General features: G+C 45.1%; 1 protein-coding gene across 1 annotated transcript in view; it reads right to left on the bottom strand.

The window, feature by feature from the left end:
* Positions 1-15,450, bottom strand: part of MAGI2 (membrane associated guanylate kinase, WW and PDZ domain containing 2) — a 1,230,330-nt gene that overhangs the window by 232,841 nt on the left and 982,039 nt on the right. The window contains exon 11 of the mRNA XM_030216294.1: positions 12,187-12,218. Within this exon, the coding sequence (XP_030072154.1) occupies positions 12,187-12,218 (32 nt within the window). The remainder of the gene's footprint in view (positions 1-12,186; positions 12,219-15,450) is intronic.

Here is a 15,450-nt window from a genome sequence, read left to right as displayed (position 1 = left end):
ATCCCCCCCAAAACCCACTCCCCACAACTCTACACCATTACCATAGCCATTATGGGTGAAATGGGGCATCTACATGTGGGTATGGTGGGTTTTGAAGGGTTCCATTTTCCACCACAAGTGTAACAGGTAGGGGGGGATGGGCCTGGGTCCGCCTGCCTGAAGTCCACTGCACTCACTAAAACTGCTCCAGGGACCTGTATACTGCTGCGATGAACCTGAGTATGACATTTGAGGCTGGCAAAAAAAGTTTTTAAAGTTGTTCTTTTGAGGGTGGGAGGGGATTAGTGACCACTGGGGGAGTCAGGGGAGGTGATCCTCGATTCCCTCCGGTGGTCATCTGGTCAGTTCAGGCTCTTTTTTGGGACTTGGACCTGAAAAAAAGGGACCAAATAAAGTGGACCAAATTCTCACCAGGGACGCCCTTCTTTTTTCCATTATCGGCCGAGGGTGCCCATCTCTTAAGCACGCCCCTGTCCCGCCTTCGCTACCCTTCCGACACGCCCCCTTGAAGTTTGGCCAGCTCCGCGATGGACTGCAGTTGAGGCCGGTCAAAATTAGCTTTCGATTATGCTGATTTCGCCGGCCTTGAGAGATGGCCGGCCATCTCCCGCTTTGTGTCGGAAGATGGCCGGCCTTCTCTTTCGAAAATAAGCTGGATAGCCTCCAGAACTTGATGCAATATTCTAGATAAGGTCAAATCAATGACCTCTATAGGGGCATGATCTAGCTTCTGTCTGTGTCTGGCTACCACCTTTTCACACTGTTTCGGTACCTTGAGGACAAAGATACAATTGTCCTGAGATATCTCTCCTGGTGAGTACACATCAGCACCTCACTCTCAAGTATGTACCGTTTTCCTTGAATTTTTACACTGGAAATGCATGATTCTGCCATTTTTCTTTTTGCACAGAATCTTAGCTATCCATAACTATTCCTCAAGCTGTGGTGCATCACATTTCATTTTATTCAATATCCCAGGGGTGTCCATTTTGTTGCCGTTCATAGTATCATTTGCAAAAAGGCAAACTTTTCCTTCTAGCTTAACACAAGAACATAAGCATTGCCATAATGGGACAGACCGAAGGTCCATCAAAGCCCATTATCCTGTTTCCAACATTGGCCAATCCAGGTCACAGGTACCTTGCAAGATCCCAGAACAGCAAAACAGATTTTATGCTGCTTATCCTAGAATATGCAATGGATTTTCACAAATCCATTTTAATAATGGCTTATGGACTTTTAGGAAGCTATCTAAACCTTTTTTAAACCCTGCTAAGCTAACTGCTTTTACCACATTCTCTGGCAATGAATTCCAGAATTTAATTACTTGTTGAGTGAAGAGATATTTTCTATGACTCGTTTTAAATGTACTACTTAGTAGCTTCTTTGCATGCCCCCTAGTCCTAGTATTTTTGGAAAGAGTAAACAAGCGATTCACATCTACCTGTTCCACTCCACTCTGTATTTTATAAACCTCTATCATATCTCTCCTCAGCCATCTCTTCTCCAAGCTGAACTCTCAGGGATGCTAAGAATCACCCTTGTTTCTTCAGACTGAATTCCATGTACCTTCTGTTCTCTGTGACTCATCTAATCCAGTCCACCACCTTGCTGCTCAACTATATTTATGAGTCTCCTATGCTAGACAGTATCAAAAGCTTTGCTGAAATCAAAGCACACCACATCTAGTGCATGTCCTTGATCTAATTTTCTACTCAGTCATAGAGGATTGTTTTTCCAATATCTGGGTGGGAAAAAAATGGCAAGGGTTGAAAAAAAGCAAGATCTCATTCAGAACTAAAGAGTTCACTTTCAGTGGGTCTGCAATCATGCATGGATCTGAAAAGATAAAAAAAGAAATTGCCCATGTCCGGGACCCCATATTCCCCTGCCATGTCCTAAATATTAGATAAGGACAACACAACACAACACAGTGCAGGGGATAAACACAGACACACCAGTCTCAGGGGGGAAGTTATCATGCTGTGTTATTTGCCCCTTAATTCACGTTATGAGGCACTAATGCAGGTTGTGGTGCCATAATGCAGTGTTATTAAGTTACCCTGAGAGATACATAATAACGAGTTGTAAAACAGCTCAGTACTATCATGTAAATATTACAGCATGGCTTGTGGTGAACTACTGCTAGACTGTGGCTGCCATTTTGAACCTAGAGCTGACATGGGCAACAGCAACTGCCTGTCTTACCCTAAGATCACCAGGGCATCCTTCAGACCTGGGGGACGACTTCAGGAGTGGGATGGATGCTCCTTGGGGTGGGGGTCTTTGAGAGGGGAGGTCTTCAGGGGGTAGAGCATTTGAGAGGGGGATGATGTACTTGGTGGTGGTGGTGGGGGTGTCTTCTGCCTTGGGGCTTTGTGTGTAGATGTTCAATGCAGCCCATAGTGTTTAAAATCGCTGAATGCAATGGGCTGCATGCGTTAATGTGTTATTTTAATTGCTAATATTTCTGCGTTGTATCACACACATTAATGGTGATTAATCAACATCACTAATATGTATATACTAGTAAAAAAAGCCCCGTTTCTGATGCAAATGAAACGGGGGCTAGCAAGGTTTTCTTCTGTGTGCATGTGGGAGTGTGTGTGTCCCTGCCCTCTGCCCTCTCTCCCCTCCCCCCTCTGAGTCCTTCACTGTTACAGAGAGAGCGATTTGATTTCGTGCTTTGCTGTGTTTTCCTTCACTGTTTGTGTTACAGAGAGAGCGAGGGCGGGGCAGACACTCATGGGGAAACCGGATATCTCTCCCCCTTCACACTTCCGGTTGGAGGCTTCATAGAACGTTGGTGTTGCCTTTTATATATAGAGATATTTACTCATTTAATTATTTACTTTTAAGGGATGCTAATTTTAAAAATTCAAATGAACATTCTTGATAGTAGGAAGCCAAGCATCATGTTCAGTTAAGGTACAGATGAAGCTAAAATACATCTCTGTAGACCTGTGTTTCAAAAGTAATTTTCAAACAGAAGACAGTAGTTTCCACGGTGACCTTTCATTGTTCATTATTTATTGTTACATCCCTGAGCTGAGAGAAGCTTGGGAACCTTTTCATCCCTTTTTTTTATTCTGCAACAATGTATCTAATCACAAGGGTAAAATGATTCCAGAAAAGAGAAGGTAGCAGCACAAGACACTACTGAAATTACAAATAGTAGGAATAATCAAGATCACTTCTGTAATAAGCCAAATTTATTGGGTATTGTTACAAGTCTATATATTCTTTGTTGGTCTGCAGTTTGTTTATTAATATTTAGCTCAGACTTTTTCATTGGTAGCTCAAGGTAAATTTCTTTCCAGTTTAACAAAAATTAAGTGATGCTGTCAATATTAAGTACTGCTATGTGCAGGCATAACGGCTATAGAGGGGCATAATCGAAAGGCGCCGGCGAAATTGATGGCCGGCCATCTTCGGGGCCGGTGCCGTAAGCGGGCGGAGCCAAACGTATTTTCGAAATACGCTTGGCGCCGGCCAAATCGCTCGCCGGGTTTAGAATAGGATCGCTGGGTTTAGATGAGATGGCCTGCTCCAATTTTTATCCATAATGGAAACCGGACATGGCCATCTCAAACCCGGCGAAATGCAAGACATTGGAGGACACCAACTGGGCACCCTAGGGGGCACTTAAAAATCTGTAAAAAAAACCCCCAAAATTAGCTTCCAGGTGCATAGCACCCTTCCCTTGTGTGCTGAGCCCCCCCAAATCCCCCCCCAAAACCCACTGCCCACAAGTCTACACCATTACCATAGCCCTAAGGAGTGAAGGGGGCACCTATATGTGGGTACAGTGGGTTTTAGGGGTTTTTGGAGAGCTCAACATTAACCACCACAACTGTAACAGGTGGGGGGGGGGGGGGATGGGCCTGGGTCCACCTGCCTGAAGTGCAGTGCACCCACTAAAAACTGCTCCAGGGACCTGCATACTGCTGTCAGGGAGCTGGGTATGACATTTGAGGCTGGCATATAGGCTGGCAAAAAATGTTTTCATTTTTTTTTGTGTGTGTCAGAGGGGGTTGGTGACCACTTGGGCAGTAAGGGGAGGTGATCCCCACTTCCCTCCGGTGGTCATCTGGTCAGTTGGGGCTCTTTTTTGGGACTTGGTCCTAAAAATACATGGACCAAGTCCGCCCGTCGAAATACTCGTTCGAGCTGGCACTTTTTTTCATAATAAGGTGAAGCCGGCCATCTCGTAACCCCGCCCCACCCCCTTCTCGCCTTCGCTACCCTACCAACACGCCCTCTTGAAGGTTGGCCGGCGCCGCAACGAAAAAGCAATTGGGGCTGGCCAAAATCGGCTTTCGATAATATCAATTTGGCCGGGATTGAGAGATCGCCAGCGATCCCTTTCCAAAATAAGCCTGCCTGGGATACTTTAAGTTTAAAATGACTTAGCCTATGTAGACTTGCATAGCCCTAAACTGAAAGGAGGGAGACTCAGCCTAACACTAAATCCTGGTATGTGTGGTTTCACTCTCTTTTGCAGCACAAGGCAATCCTTTGGAGGAAGGGCATTGAAAATCCAAAAACAGAGAAATATGGTGCCTGCCAGAAACTAATTTTGGAAGCCACTAATTGTATTTAATATTTTTATAACCATGAAGTGATAATGGCCAATTCCAGTTTTCAAGAGCCACAGACAGGTTTGGTTTTCTGGATATCCACCATTTGGATGAGAGACATTTGCATACAATGGAGTCAATGCATTCAAATATATAGCATGCATATTCATGGTGAATATCGTAAAGGCTAGACCAGTCTGTGGCTCATGATGACCAGAGTAAGCCAACTCTGATCAAAAGATTATGTTCATTCATTTGCTCAACCATCCTTAGAAAAGAAACATCAAGGTGGTATTACAATTAACAAAATATAAAGTATATAAAATAGTAACAACTCACAACAATACATGCAAAAAAAATGATACAATGCCATGATTATAAAACACAATAAACATACTACAACAATTAAAAAAACCCAACAAAGATAAAATACAACAAATACTTAAAATTCTGATTGCACAGAGCACAAAGCTAACACTAATCTTGATCCTACCTAAGCCCAAAATAGATTAATTTATTAGTCTAACTCAAGAACCTGAGCAAAATATGCACAAAGAGTTGGATCTCAAGACATGTTTTTAACAATAATGTATACAAGCAGAGCACCAACTGAACACTTTAGATATAGCATCTTTCCAGTAAGAATGACACAGTATTCACACTTTTAGTAGAATCTGTCTTTTAAAAAATGAAAGCAATAGAAAAATACCATCTTGTTCTTAGAAGTCGTACTGTTTTAGCAAACATTTTCACAGAATAGTTTAAGAATGAGCCAATTTTCAGGCCCAGCAGTCAATGCTTTTTTTTTTAATGCCAGCTGTGGAATTAAAAAAAAAAAGAAGTATATTCAGCACTTCTTCACAAATAGTCAATGGTGCAGAATATGCAAGGAGACCACTGACTTCCAACAGCTACACATACAGCGACAATATCCATATATTTGAGTAGTTTAATTTAGGGCAGCCTTTTTTCTGGCCTAAATTAAACCACTAAGCTATATGGATAGTGGTTGAATATTGTCACTATGGGGGTGATTCTAAAAGAGTGCACCTATACTAGGGTGCCTACTTTTCTTTACAGAATACTAGTATACCCGGGAATAGTATGTATGTTGTTGGGCGTGAGTACACATGCCAGCCAGAGATGGTGTAAAGGCTCATGCCTAAATGCCAGAGATATGTGCATAACATTTAGTATTCTATAGGTTACATTCACAAGAACATAAGAATAGACATACTGGGTCAGACCAATAGTCCATCTAGCCCAGTATCCCGTTTCCAGTGGCCAATCCATGTCACAAGTACCTGTCAGAACCCAAACATTAACAACATTCCACATAGAACCCCAAAGAGCAGCAAGATTCCCTTCATAATCTCAAACAGTAGCAACATTCTATGTTACCAATCCTAGGGCAAATAGTGGCTTCCCCTATATCCATCTCAATAACAGACTATGGAATTTTCCTTCAGGAACTTGGGGGTCCCAGAAAACAGCAAGGCAAACGATCTGCGAAATCCAACGTGGAAAATGAGCAAGCAGATCAGTATATTATCCAAAATATTTTATTGAAGATACCGTATTTAAGACTGTCTTAAATACGGTATCTTCAATAAAATATTTTGGATAATATACTGATCTGCTTGCTCATTTTCCCTTCAGGAACTTGTCCAAACCTCTTTAAACCCAGATATGCTAATAGCTGTTATCACAGCCCCTAGCAACAAGTTCAGGAGCTTAACTATTCTTTGAGTGAAAAAATATTTCCTCCTATTTGTTTTAAAAGTATTTCCATGTATTTCTTTTTGAAAGAGTGAAAAAATCGATTCACTTTTACCCATTCTACATCGCTCAGGATTCTGTAGACCTCAATCATATCCCCCTCAGCTGTCTCTTTTCCAAGCTGAAGAGTCTTAACCTCTTTAGCCTTTCCTCATACGAGAAGAGCTCCATCCCCTTTATCATTTTGGTTGCTCTTCTTTGAAACTTTTCTAATTCTGCTACATCTTTTTTGAGATACGGCGACCAGAACTGAATGCAATACGCAAGGCGCAGTCACACCATGGAGCAATACAAAGGTATTATAGCAGTTTCAGTTTTATCCACCATCCCTTTCCTAATAATTCCTAGCATCCTGTTTGCTTTTTTGGCTGCCACCGCACACTGAGCAGAAGATTTCAGCGTATTATCTACAATGACACCTAGATCTTTTTCTTGAGAGCCGACTCCCAAGGTAGCATCACCTTGCATTTATCCATATTAAATTTCATCTGCCATTTGGATGGCCAGTATTCCAATTTCCTAAAGTCTTCCTGCAATATTTCCCAGTCCGCATGTATTTTAACAACCTTGAACAGTTTTGCATCATCTGCAAATTTAATCACCTCACTCATCATTCCGACTTCCATATCATTTATAAATATGTTAAATAGCACCGGACCCAATACAGATCTGTGTGGAACTCAACTGCTCACCCTCCTCAATTGAGAGAAATGACCAATTTTCTGTTCAATAACCAATTCCTAATCCACAACAGAACCTCCTCCTATCCCATGACTCCTTAATTTTCTCAGGAGTCTCTCACGAGGAGCTTTATCAAAAGCTTTTTGAAACGCTAGATACACTACATCAACTGGCTCACCTTTATCCACATGTTTATTCACATCTTCAAAGAAATGAAGCAAATTGGTGAACCCTGCTGACTCTGACCCATTAACCCATGTTTGTCTATATGTTCTATAATTTTATCCTTTATAACAGTTTCCACTATTTTGCCTGGCGCTGATGTCAGGCTTACCGGTCTGTAATTTCCTGGATCATCCCTAGAACCCTTTTTAAAAATCGGCATCACATTGGTCACCCTCCAATCTTCAGGTACTATGGATGATTTTAACAACAGGTTACATATTACTAACAGCAGATCAGCAATTTCATGCTTGAGTTCTTTGAGCACCCTTGGATGTATGCCATCCGGTCCAGGTGATTTACTACTCTTTAATTTGTCAATTTGGCTCAGTACATCTTCCAGGTTCCTTCACATCACCATCCTTGAAAACCATTTCTGGTACAGGTAGATCTCTTACATCTTCTTCCGTAAAGACAGAAGCAAAGAATTCATTCAGCTTCTCCCATATGGCCTTGTCCTCCCTGAGTGCCTCATTTACTCCTTCGCGATCTAACGGTCCCACGGATTCTGTTGCAGGCTTTCTGCTTCTGATAAACCTGAAAAGTTGTTACTGTTAGTTTTAGCCTCTACAGCAAGTTCATCTTCATATTCTCTTTTAGCTTTCTTTATTAATGCTTTGCATCTGACTTGCCAGTGCTTATGTTTCTTCTCTTTTTCCATTCTTTGAAGGACAATCTTTTGTCTGTAATAGCCTCTTTTACTTCACCTTTTAACCATGCTGGCTGTCGTTTTCTCTTCTTTCCACCTTTGCAACGTGGAATGCATCTGGACTGGGCTTCCAAGATGGCATTTTTGAATAATGTCCACACCTGACTTAGAGGGGCCTAACTGAAAGGGACGCCCAAGTTTTCCTGAGGACGTCCTCGCAGACGTCCAGGTGAAGGGGCGGTAAAACCCGTATTATCAAAACAAGATGGGCATCCATCTTTCATTTCGATAATACGGTCAGGGATGCCCAAATCGCGAAATTTAGGTCAACTTTAGAGATGGTTGTCCCCGATTTTCGGCGATAATGGAAACCAAGGATGCCCATCTCAGAAACGACCAAATCCAAGCCATTTGGCAGTTGAACATGTGCATTATTCTATAATTTACTTGCCTAACCACAAGACATTCCCATGACCCCCCCCCCTCCATGCGCACATTTAGGCGCTAACCCCAGAAGTCTATATATGGCACCCAAAGTTGTACGACAGATTTGGGCAAGTGCTCAATTTGCAAATGCAATTTTAATTGAGTAATGAGCCAATATGCGTCGATAATTGGGTGCTAACAAAAAATTATTGCCATTTATTGGCAACAATTTGGATTTGTGCATGCATCTTGCTAAGCGCTATTCTATAAAAATACATGTACAAATCTTTTAGTGTGCAACTAAAGAGGGGGCATGGCCATGAGAGGGGCATAGGCAGGTCAGGGGCATTCACTAAAGATGCATGCAGTATTATAGAATTTGGGTAATCCATGCTTAATTTACGTGTGAGGATTTACACCAGAGTTCAGTTGGTTTAAATATTCATGCCCAAAGTTGGGTGTGGACCCTGGAGTTATGTGCTATCCTATAAACAGCACCAAACTTGGAGCTCCGTTTATAGAATAGTGCTCAGCGTGCATTTTTCCAATGCCCAAATCTGGGCACCATTTATGAACTAACTAATGTTTAAGTGCAGTTATGCAAATAACTACAAATGAATGCCAATCAGCATAACAACGCCATGTAAAGGTGTTATTGGTACTTAAAGCCAACTGGCGCCTAATTTAACAATTAAGGGGCCCTTTTACTAAGCAGCGGTAGGGCTAACAAGTGGGTAGTGCATGACAAATCGGCCAGGGTAGCGCGAGCACCCGGCGGTAATTCAAAGTTGGTGCACACTCTTTCCCGCGGTAGAAATTAATTTTCTATTTTCTACACGGGGGGGGGGGGGGGGGGAGGGGGGTTCCCAGCTGTAATCGGCACCATGGCCACTACACTGGTGCATGCTGCATGATTACCATGCAAATAGTGTGTGAGCCTTTACCGCTAGGTCAACAGGTGGGGGTAAGGGCTCAGGCAGTAAATAGCTGCATACCACTTTGGATTTCTCCGCACGGCCATTTTTTGCCTCCATTACAAAATGCCTTTTTTCCTCCAGCTGCAGTAAAAAAAAATGGCCCAGCGAGTGCCAAAATCATGCGCCTTCGCTACCGCAGGCCACTTTTTACCGCAGCTTAGTAAAAGGACCCGCTTAGTTAGGTGTGCAACTGGCACTATTCAATAACTTGTGTGTTCAAATGCATGCTAGTTGGAAATGTAGGCATGCACTTTATAGAATCCGGGGGATGGGGTGATCCTATAAAGTGGATACTAACATTTATGCCCCAATAATGGCATATATGCATGTAAATGCCAAAATTCCACCTATGTACGTATCTTACATAGCGCATATTTTACAGACTTGATATACACATTGGTGGAATCTGGGCAGAGCATGGGCACATAATTAATAGGCTACAATAAGTTACTATAAGTTACATGCATATCTCCAGCGCTTGAATCAGCTCTATGGCTGGCATTTAAGCGCTGCACCTACATTATAGGTGTACATGTCACCTGTTAAACTAATCTACTATAATAATATGCACCTCCAACGTTCTGAAACTGACTGCCAGGAAGTTGAAGCCCAGTTCGTAATGTCTGAAGCCTCCCGGTGACGTCACCGTGTTGTCTGGGAAACCGCGACGCATCTCAAGATTGGGCGCTATGAGTTTGCACCACCATCTCCATCCCCTCCCAGTTCAGCAGTCAAGAATGCGTGGCTGCCCTTGACGTCGCGGTGACGTGCACAGTAACATGCTACTCACTCACGCGCCGCTCTTCACAGAAGCAGAAGCCGCCAAAATTCAAAACAAACTGCGAATACAGCGCAGAATACAGTAACCTGGTGAGCAGCATTTAAACTGTGAAATGTACTCTGGGCACCAACAAAAAAAAAACAGGGCACTAACAAAAAAACCAGGGAGGGCAGCGTTTCAACTGTCAAATGTGAAACACACTATTGGCGCGACCTGACTGGGCACCAGAACTGACCAGGTGCACAAAAAAAAAAACAACAAGAAAGGAAGGGCAGGGGATAGAAGAATACTGCAGGACATGGAAACAAAAAGAACAAAGAAAAAAGAAGGCAAGGGGATAGAAGACGAGAGAGGGAGGGGGAGGGGGTCCTGCGACGAGAGAGGGAGGGGGTCCTGCGACGAGAGAGGGAAGGGGTCCTGAGACGAGAAAAGGGGGAAGGGGATCCTGAGACGAGGGGGGGGGAGGGGGTCCGCAGACGAGAGAGGGGGAGGAGGGGGAGGGGTGGCGGAAGAGGAGGGGCAGCAGAGGACGAGAGGGAGGAGGGGGCAGAGGAGGATAGGGGAGGAGGAGGGGGAGAGAGAGGAGGGGGCGGAGGAGAGGGGAGGAGAAGGAAGGGGAGGAGGAGGGGTGGTGGCGGAGGCCCGGTGGAGGGAGGAGGAGGGGGAGGGGAGGAGGAGGGGCGGGTTCTGGAACTCAAAGGTGAGGGGTGCCTGGAACTCGGAGGAGAGAGAGGGAGGCAGGTAGGGGGGGCGTGGAACTCGGAGGGAGGGAGGCAGTTAGGGGGCATGGAACTCGGAGGGGAGGGGGCCTGGAACTCGGAGGATGCAGGGAGGGAGGGAGGGGGCCCTGGAACCTTGCTAGCACCCGTTTCCTTTCTGATTGAAACAGGCCTCTTTTACTAGTCCTATATAATAAAATGCACCTCCAACATTCTGAAGCTGACTACATGGCTGGGGCATTCCTGCTCTTTGTATCCATCTCCTGAATTGACATCACGTACTTCCGGGTTTGTCACAAGCAGAAGTGACCAACCACACAAGGTTTCTCGGCTTCAGAATGTTGGAGGTGCATTCTATTAAATAGGATTGGTCAGTTCCTTGAAGCACAGCCAAAGCTCAGCGTCCTGCACAGTAACGCTCAGACACCAGAGAGAGAGGGGGGGCTGACACCAGAGAGGGGGGGGGAGGTATGTATCTCTGTCACACACACTCTCTCTCACATACTCTCTCTCTCTCACAGTCAATGTCTTTCTCTCTCTCACTCTCACACACTGTCTCTCACACACTCTGTCTCACACTGTATCACATTCACTCTCTATGTGTCACACAGTCACTCACACACTCTCTTGGTCTCATACACTCAGTCTCACAGACAGTCTGTGTCTCACACATACTCTCTCTCTCGCACACACTGTATCTGTGTGAAACACACTCTCTCTCTCTCTCACACTGTGTCTCACATACGCACTTGCACACACTCATTCTCACACACACACTCTCTCTCACACAGACACACTCGCACCCAGACTCTCTCTCTCTCTCAACACACACACTCGCACATTCACTCTCTCTCTCATACACAGTCACTCTCACATACACTCTCTCAAACATACACACTCCGAGGAAAACCTTGCTAGCGCCCATTTCATTTGTGTCAGAAACGGGCCTTTTTTTACTAGGATTCTATAAAGGAAAGTAGGTGCCTACTTTCCATTACAGGATATGTACCACAGAGCACCCTGTTATAGAATTATCCCCATGTTATCATATATCCACAAAAAAGCCTTTATAAAATTGGCCGCTTAGTAAATACATCTCACTGAGAGAAATGTGGCTTGAGTTCATATGTCTGTTACATGCATTAATGCACACTCATGGATATTAACATGTGCTAACTCATTAAGATGGGTTAATAAATCAATTTGAACATACTGTTGTCTGGTGGCTGTACTAACATCGTGATTCTGTCCCTATTTTTAACAAGACGCATGCAAGGTGAGGGTTAATTAACCAGATGGATTGGTTTGGTGAAAGATTACAGACTGCAGTTCCAGCCTGTGAACTTGACAAGTCAAAATTAAGTAAACTTACCTGCTTTGGTGTTTTCCATGGAGAGAAGAAACCTGCAGTCAAAAGAACAGTGTCAATGTCAAACTTACTTTACACCTTCCTATTAGGGCTTCTTTAAAAGTACTAAGTGTCAAAGCTGTCAATTCTATTTTAAAATGGCAACTTGAAATGCAGCTAACTCTTCAACTAGCTGTTTTGATAAAGCTACAGACAATGTTTAGTGTACATTCTCCACCTTACAATAGTTCAAGGAGCATAAAATAAAACATTGCCAAAAGAAGAGTTGAATTGTACAGAAATACACATCACGAGAATAAGGTTTTCATCACGTATCAATAAAAAAAAAAAAGAAAGTGATTTATTATTTAAGAGATATAGTTTAGACAAATCAGTGGCGTAGGAAGGGGGGGATGGTGGGGCGGTCCGCCCTGGGTGCACGCCGCTGGGGGGGAGTGTCGGCTTCGCTGGTTCACTGCTCTCTCTGCCCCGGAACAGGTTACTTCCTGTTCCGGGGCAGAGAGAGCAGGGAACCAGCGGAGCCGACGCAGCTCCCAGCGACGTGCACTCGGGGCGGAGCGGCCCTCCCGCCCGTCCCCTTTGGTAAGAATGCGCTCGGCGGGTGTGTGCGCGCTCCGGGGGGGTGCACAGCGGCGAACCGCCCCGGGTGTCAGTCGCCCTCGCTACGGCACTGAGACAAATATACTTCAGTAGACTGTGGCCCTGATATTGAGACAGTGCCAGTTAGACCCACTAACTCCCGCTGTCACCGGCGAACCCGGAAATTCAATGCCGGGGTCGTATCCAGCATTGAATTTCCGGGTTTATTTTGGTGCCACAAACATAGGGGCACTTTTACCAAGACGTGTAGGCACATACAGGTGTACAATGCACGTCAAATTAGAACTACCGCCTGGCTACCACGTGCCTCAGGTGGCAATTCTAATTTTGACGAGCATCCATAACATGTGGCAGAAAATAATTTGTATTTTCTACTGCGTGGCACTAACCTGGCGATAATTGGCAGGGTCAGCGCACTGACGATTACCGCCCGGTTAACGTGTAAGACCTTACCGCTAAGTCAATGGATGCGGGCTGGTTTTTAGTTTGCCGCATGTCCATTTTTGGCAAAAAAGTGCTTTTTATACAGGCGCACTGAAAAATGGGCCTGCGCGCATCCAATACACACACCTACACAAGCAAAGGCCATTTTTCGGCAAGCTTAGTAAAAGGGCCCCATAGCCGGTTAAGCCTATATTCATTGGTTGACCAGCTAGGTTCTAACGGCAAAAGGTAGACCTGCTATTTACGCGGGTCTATTTGGCTGCTAAACGTAACCGATCAGCCAGTGAAAATCAGCGGTAACCGGCTATGTCACACAACATAGTCAGTGACTGGGCTAGCCAGCAGGAGATAGCTGGTTATCTCCCACAGAATATCAATGGATAGCCGGCTTGAGTGTATTTAACTTGCCAGGTGCCGTTCCTGGTCAGTTAAATACTTTTGAATACCGGTCGGTGTGTATTTAGACAAGAAAGCAAAGTCCCAGTTGTTCATGACTATGATTTATAAACTTTTCTTTTGTTTAATGGTACTAGATCTGCCAGCCTACTGTGCCTTTATTTATCTCATATGGAAAATCTTTCACAAGAATAGACTTGTCTTGGCATAATATTTTAATTCTTACACTATATATCTGCCAAATTAGCATTGTTTAGTCTCACACTGTTTAAGATATTTCACATTCCAAGTTCATAAAATGATTTAAGTGAGAACCACAGTACAAGAAATAAGAAAAAAAAAATAATGTGCTCTATGAAAGAGATTTCATAAGCAGAGAAATGGGGGTGGGCCACTGCAGTCGTGACTCAACCAATAATCTGCCCAGCACAACATCAGCAACTAATGAGCTTGGAGGCGGGACGGGACCAGAGGTTGGTGCAAAAAGGTGTTCGCTTGACCCAGAGGGATTCTATGGTTATGTGCCTTTCCACAAGTTACAAGGCAGAGTTGATCCTTTTTCCACTTCATTTCAGGGGCGTAGCCAGACAGCAGATTTTGGGTGGGCCTAGGCAAGAAGTGGGTGGGCACCAAGTGTTCTCTCCCCCCCCCAAAAAAATATATCAGCTGGCGGGACCAGAGGCGTATCTGGACTCCGGCGGAAGTGGGGGGCCAGAGCCAGAGGGAACATTCCCCCCCCCCCGGCGCCACCGATCCCCCCTGCCGCCATTGTCAGACCACCCCCGCCACCAATGACTCTCTCCGCCCCTCCTCCTGCTGCCAACCCTCCCCCACTGCCGTCGCTTACCTTTGCTGGCGGGGGACCCCAATGCCCCCGCCAGCCGAGGTCCTCTCTCAGGCTGCAAGTTGCAAAGCTTCCTGTTCTTCTGAGTCTGACATCCTGCACATACAACGCGCAGGATGTCGGACTCAGTTTCAAATTCTGAGTCTGACGTCCTGCACGTTGTACGTGCCGGACGTCAGACTCAAAAGAACAGGAAGCTTTGCAACTTGCAGCCTGCTGCAACGGAAGAGAGGACCTCGGCTGGCGGGGGTTGGGGTCCCCCGCCAGCAAAGATCGGCGACGGGTTGGCGGCAGTAAGGGGGTCCAGGCCAAAATCTGCGGGGGCCCAGGCCCCACGCAGATACGCCCCTGGGCGGGACAATGCTTCTCTCCACCTTGGCAGCCTGCAGCAGGCATGCGCTGAAAAATGAGAATGCGCAGGTACCAGTATCATGGAGAGCAGTGTTTTTGTTACCATCAGGATGAACTCTTCAGCTGGCGGAGCTTGGGATCCCCAACAGCTACCACTAAACGTGTGCTACTGTTGGGTGGTCCTGCGCCCTAACTGGATGTGCCTTGGCCCACCCAGGCCCACCTGTGGCTACGCCACTGCTTCATTTAGGGGCCCTCTTACCAAACTGAAGTAAAAAGTGGCCTTACTGTGTCCTAATGCAGGTCATTCTTGTGTGCTAAAAGGTCATTTTTTTCCAACAGGGTAAAATGGCCGATTTTTATATTTTCCCTATTAATGGCCATGCGCTAATTTTCCCATTAGCACATGAACCCCTACTGCCATCTACTATGTAGGTGGTAAAGGCTCATGCAATAAGCACATGGTAATCAGCTGGTGTGCAGCAATGTAGCTGCGCTAACCAATTAGCACAGAACACGTACGCTCTCTGCCCCAGAGCTTAGAAATAGGGCTCCTTAAGTACAACAGGCACAAAAATGAGACTAAAAAATGGTGAGGAACATGTTTTCACTGTGAAACTATTGAAACATGA

This window comes from Microcaecilia unicolor, chromosome 10 (genome assembly GCF_901765095.1).
Source record: "Microcaecilia unicolor chromosome 10, aMicUni1.1, whole genome shotgun sequence".
NCBI lineage: Eukaryota > Metazoa > Chordata > Amphibia > Gymnophiona > Siphonopidae > Microcaecilia > Microcaecilia unicolor.
Note: the sequence above shows the minus strand (reverse complement) of the source record. Positions and strands in the feature narration are given on the sequence as shown.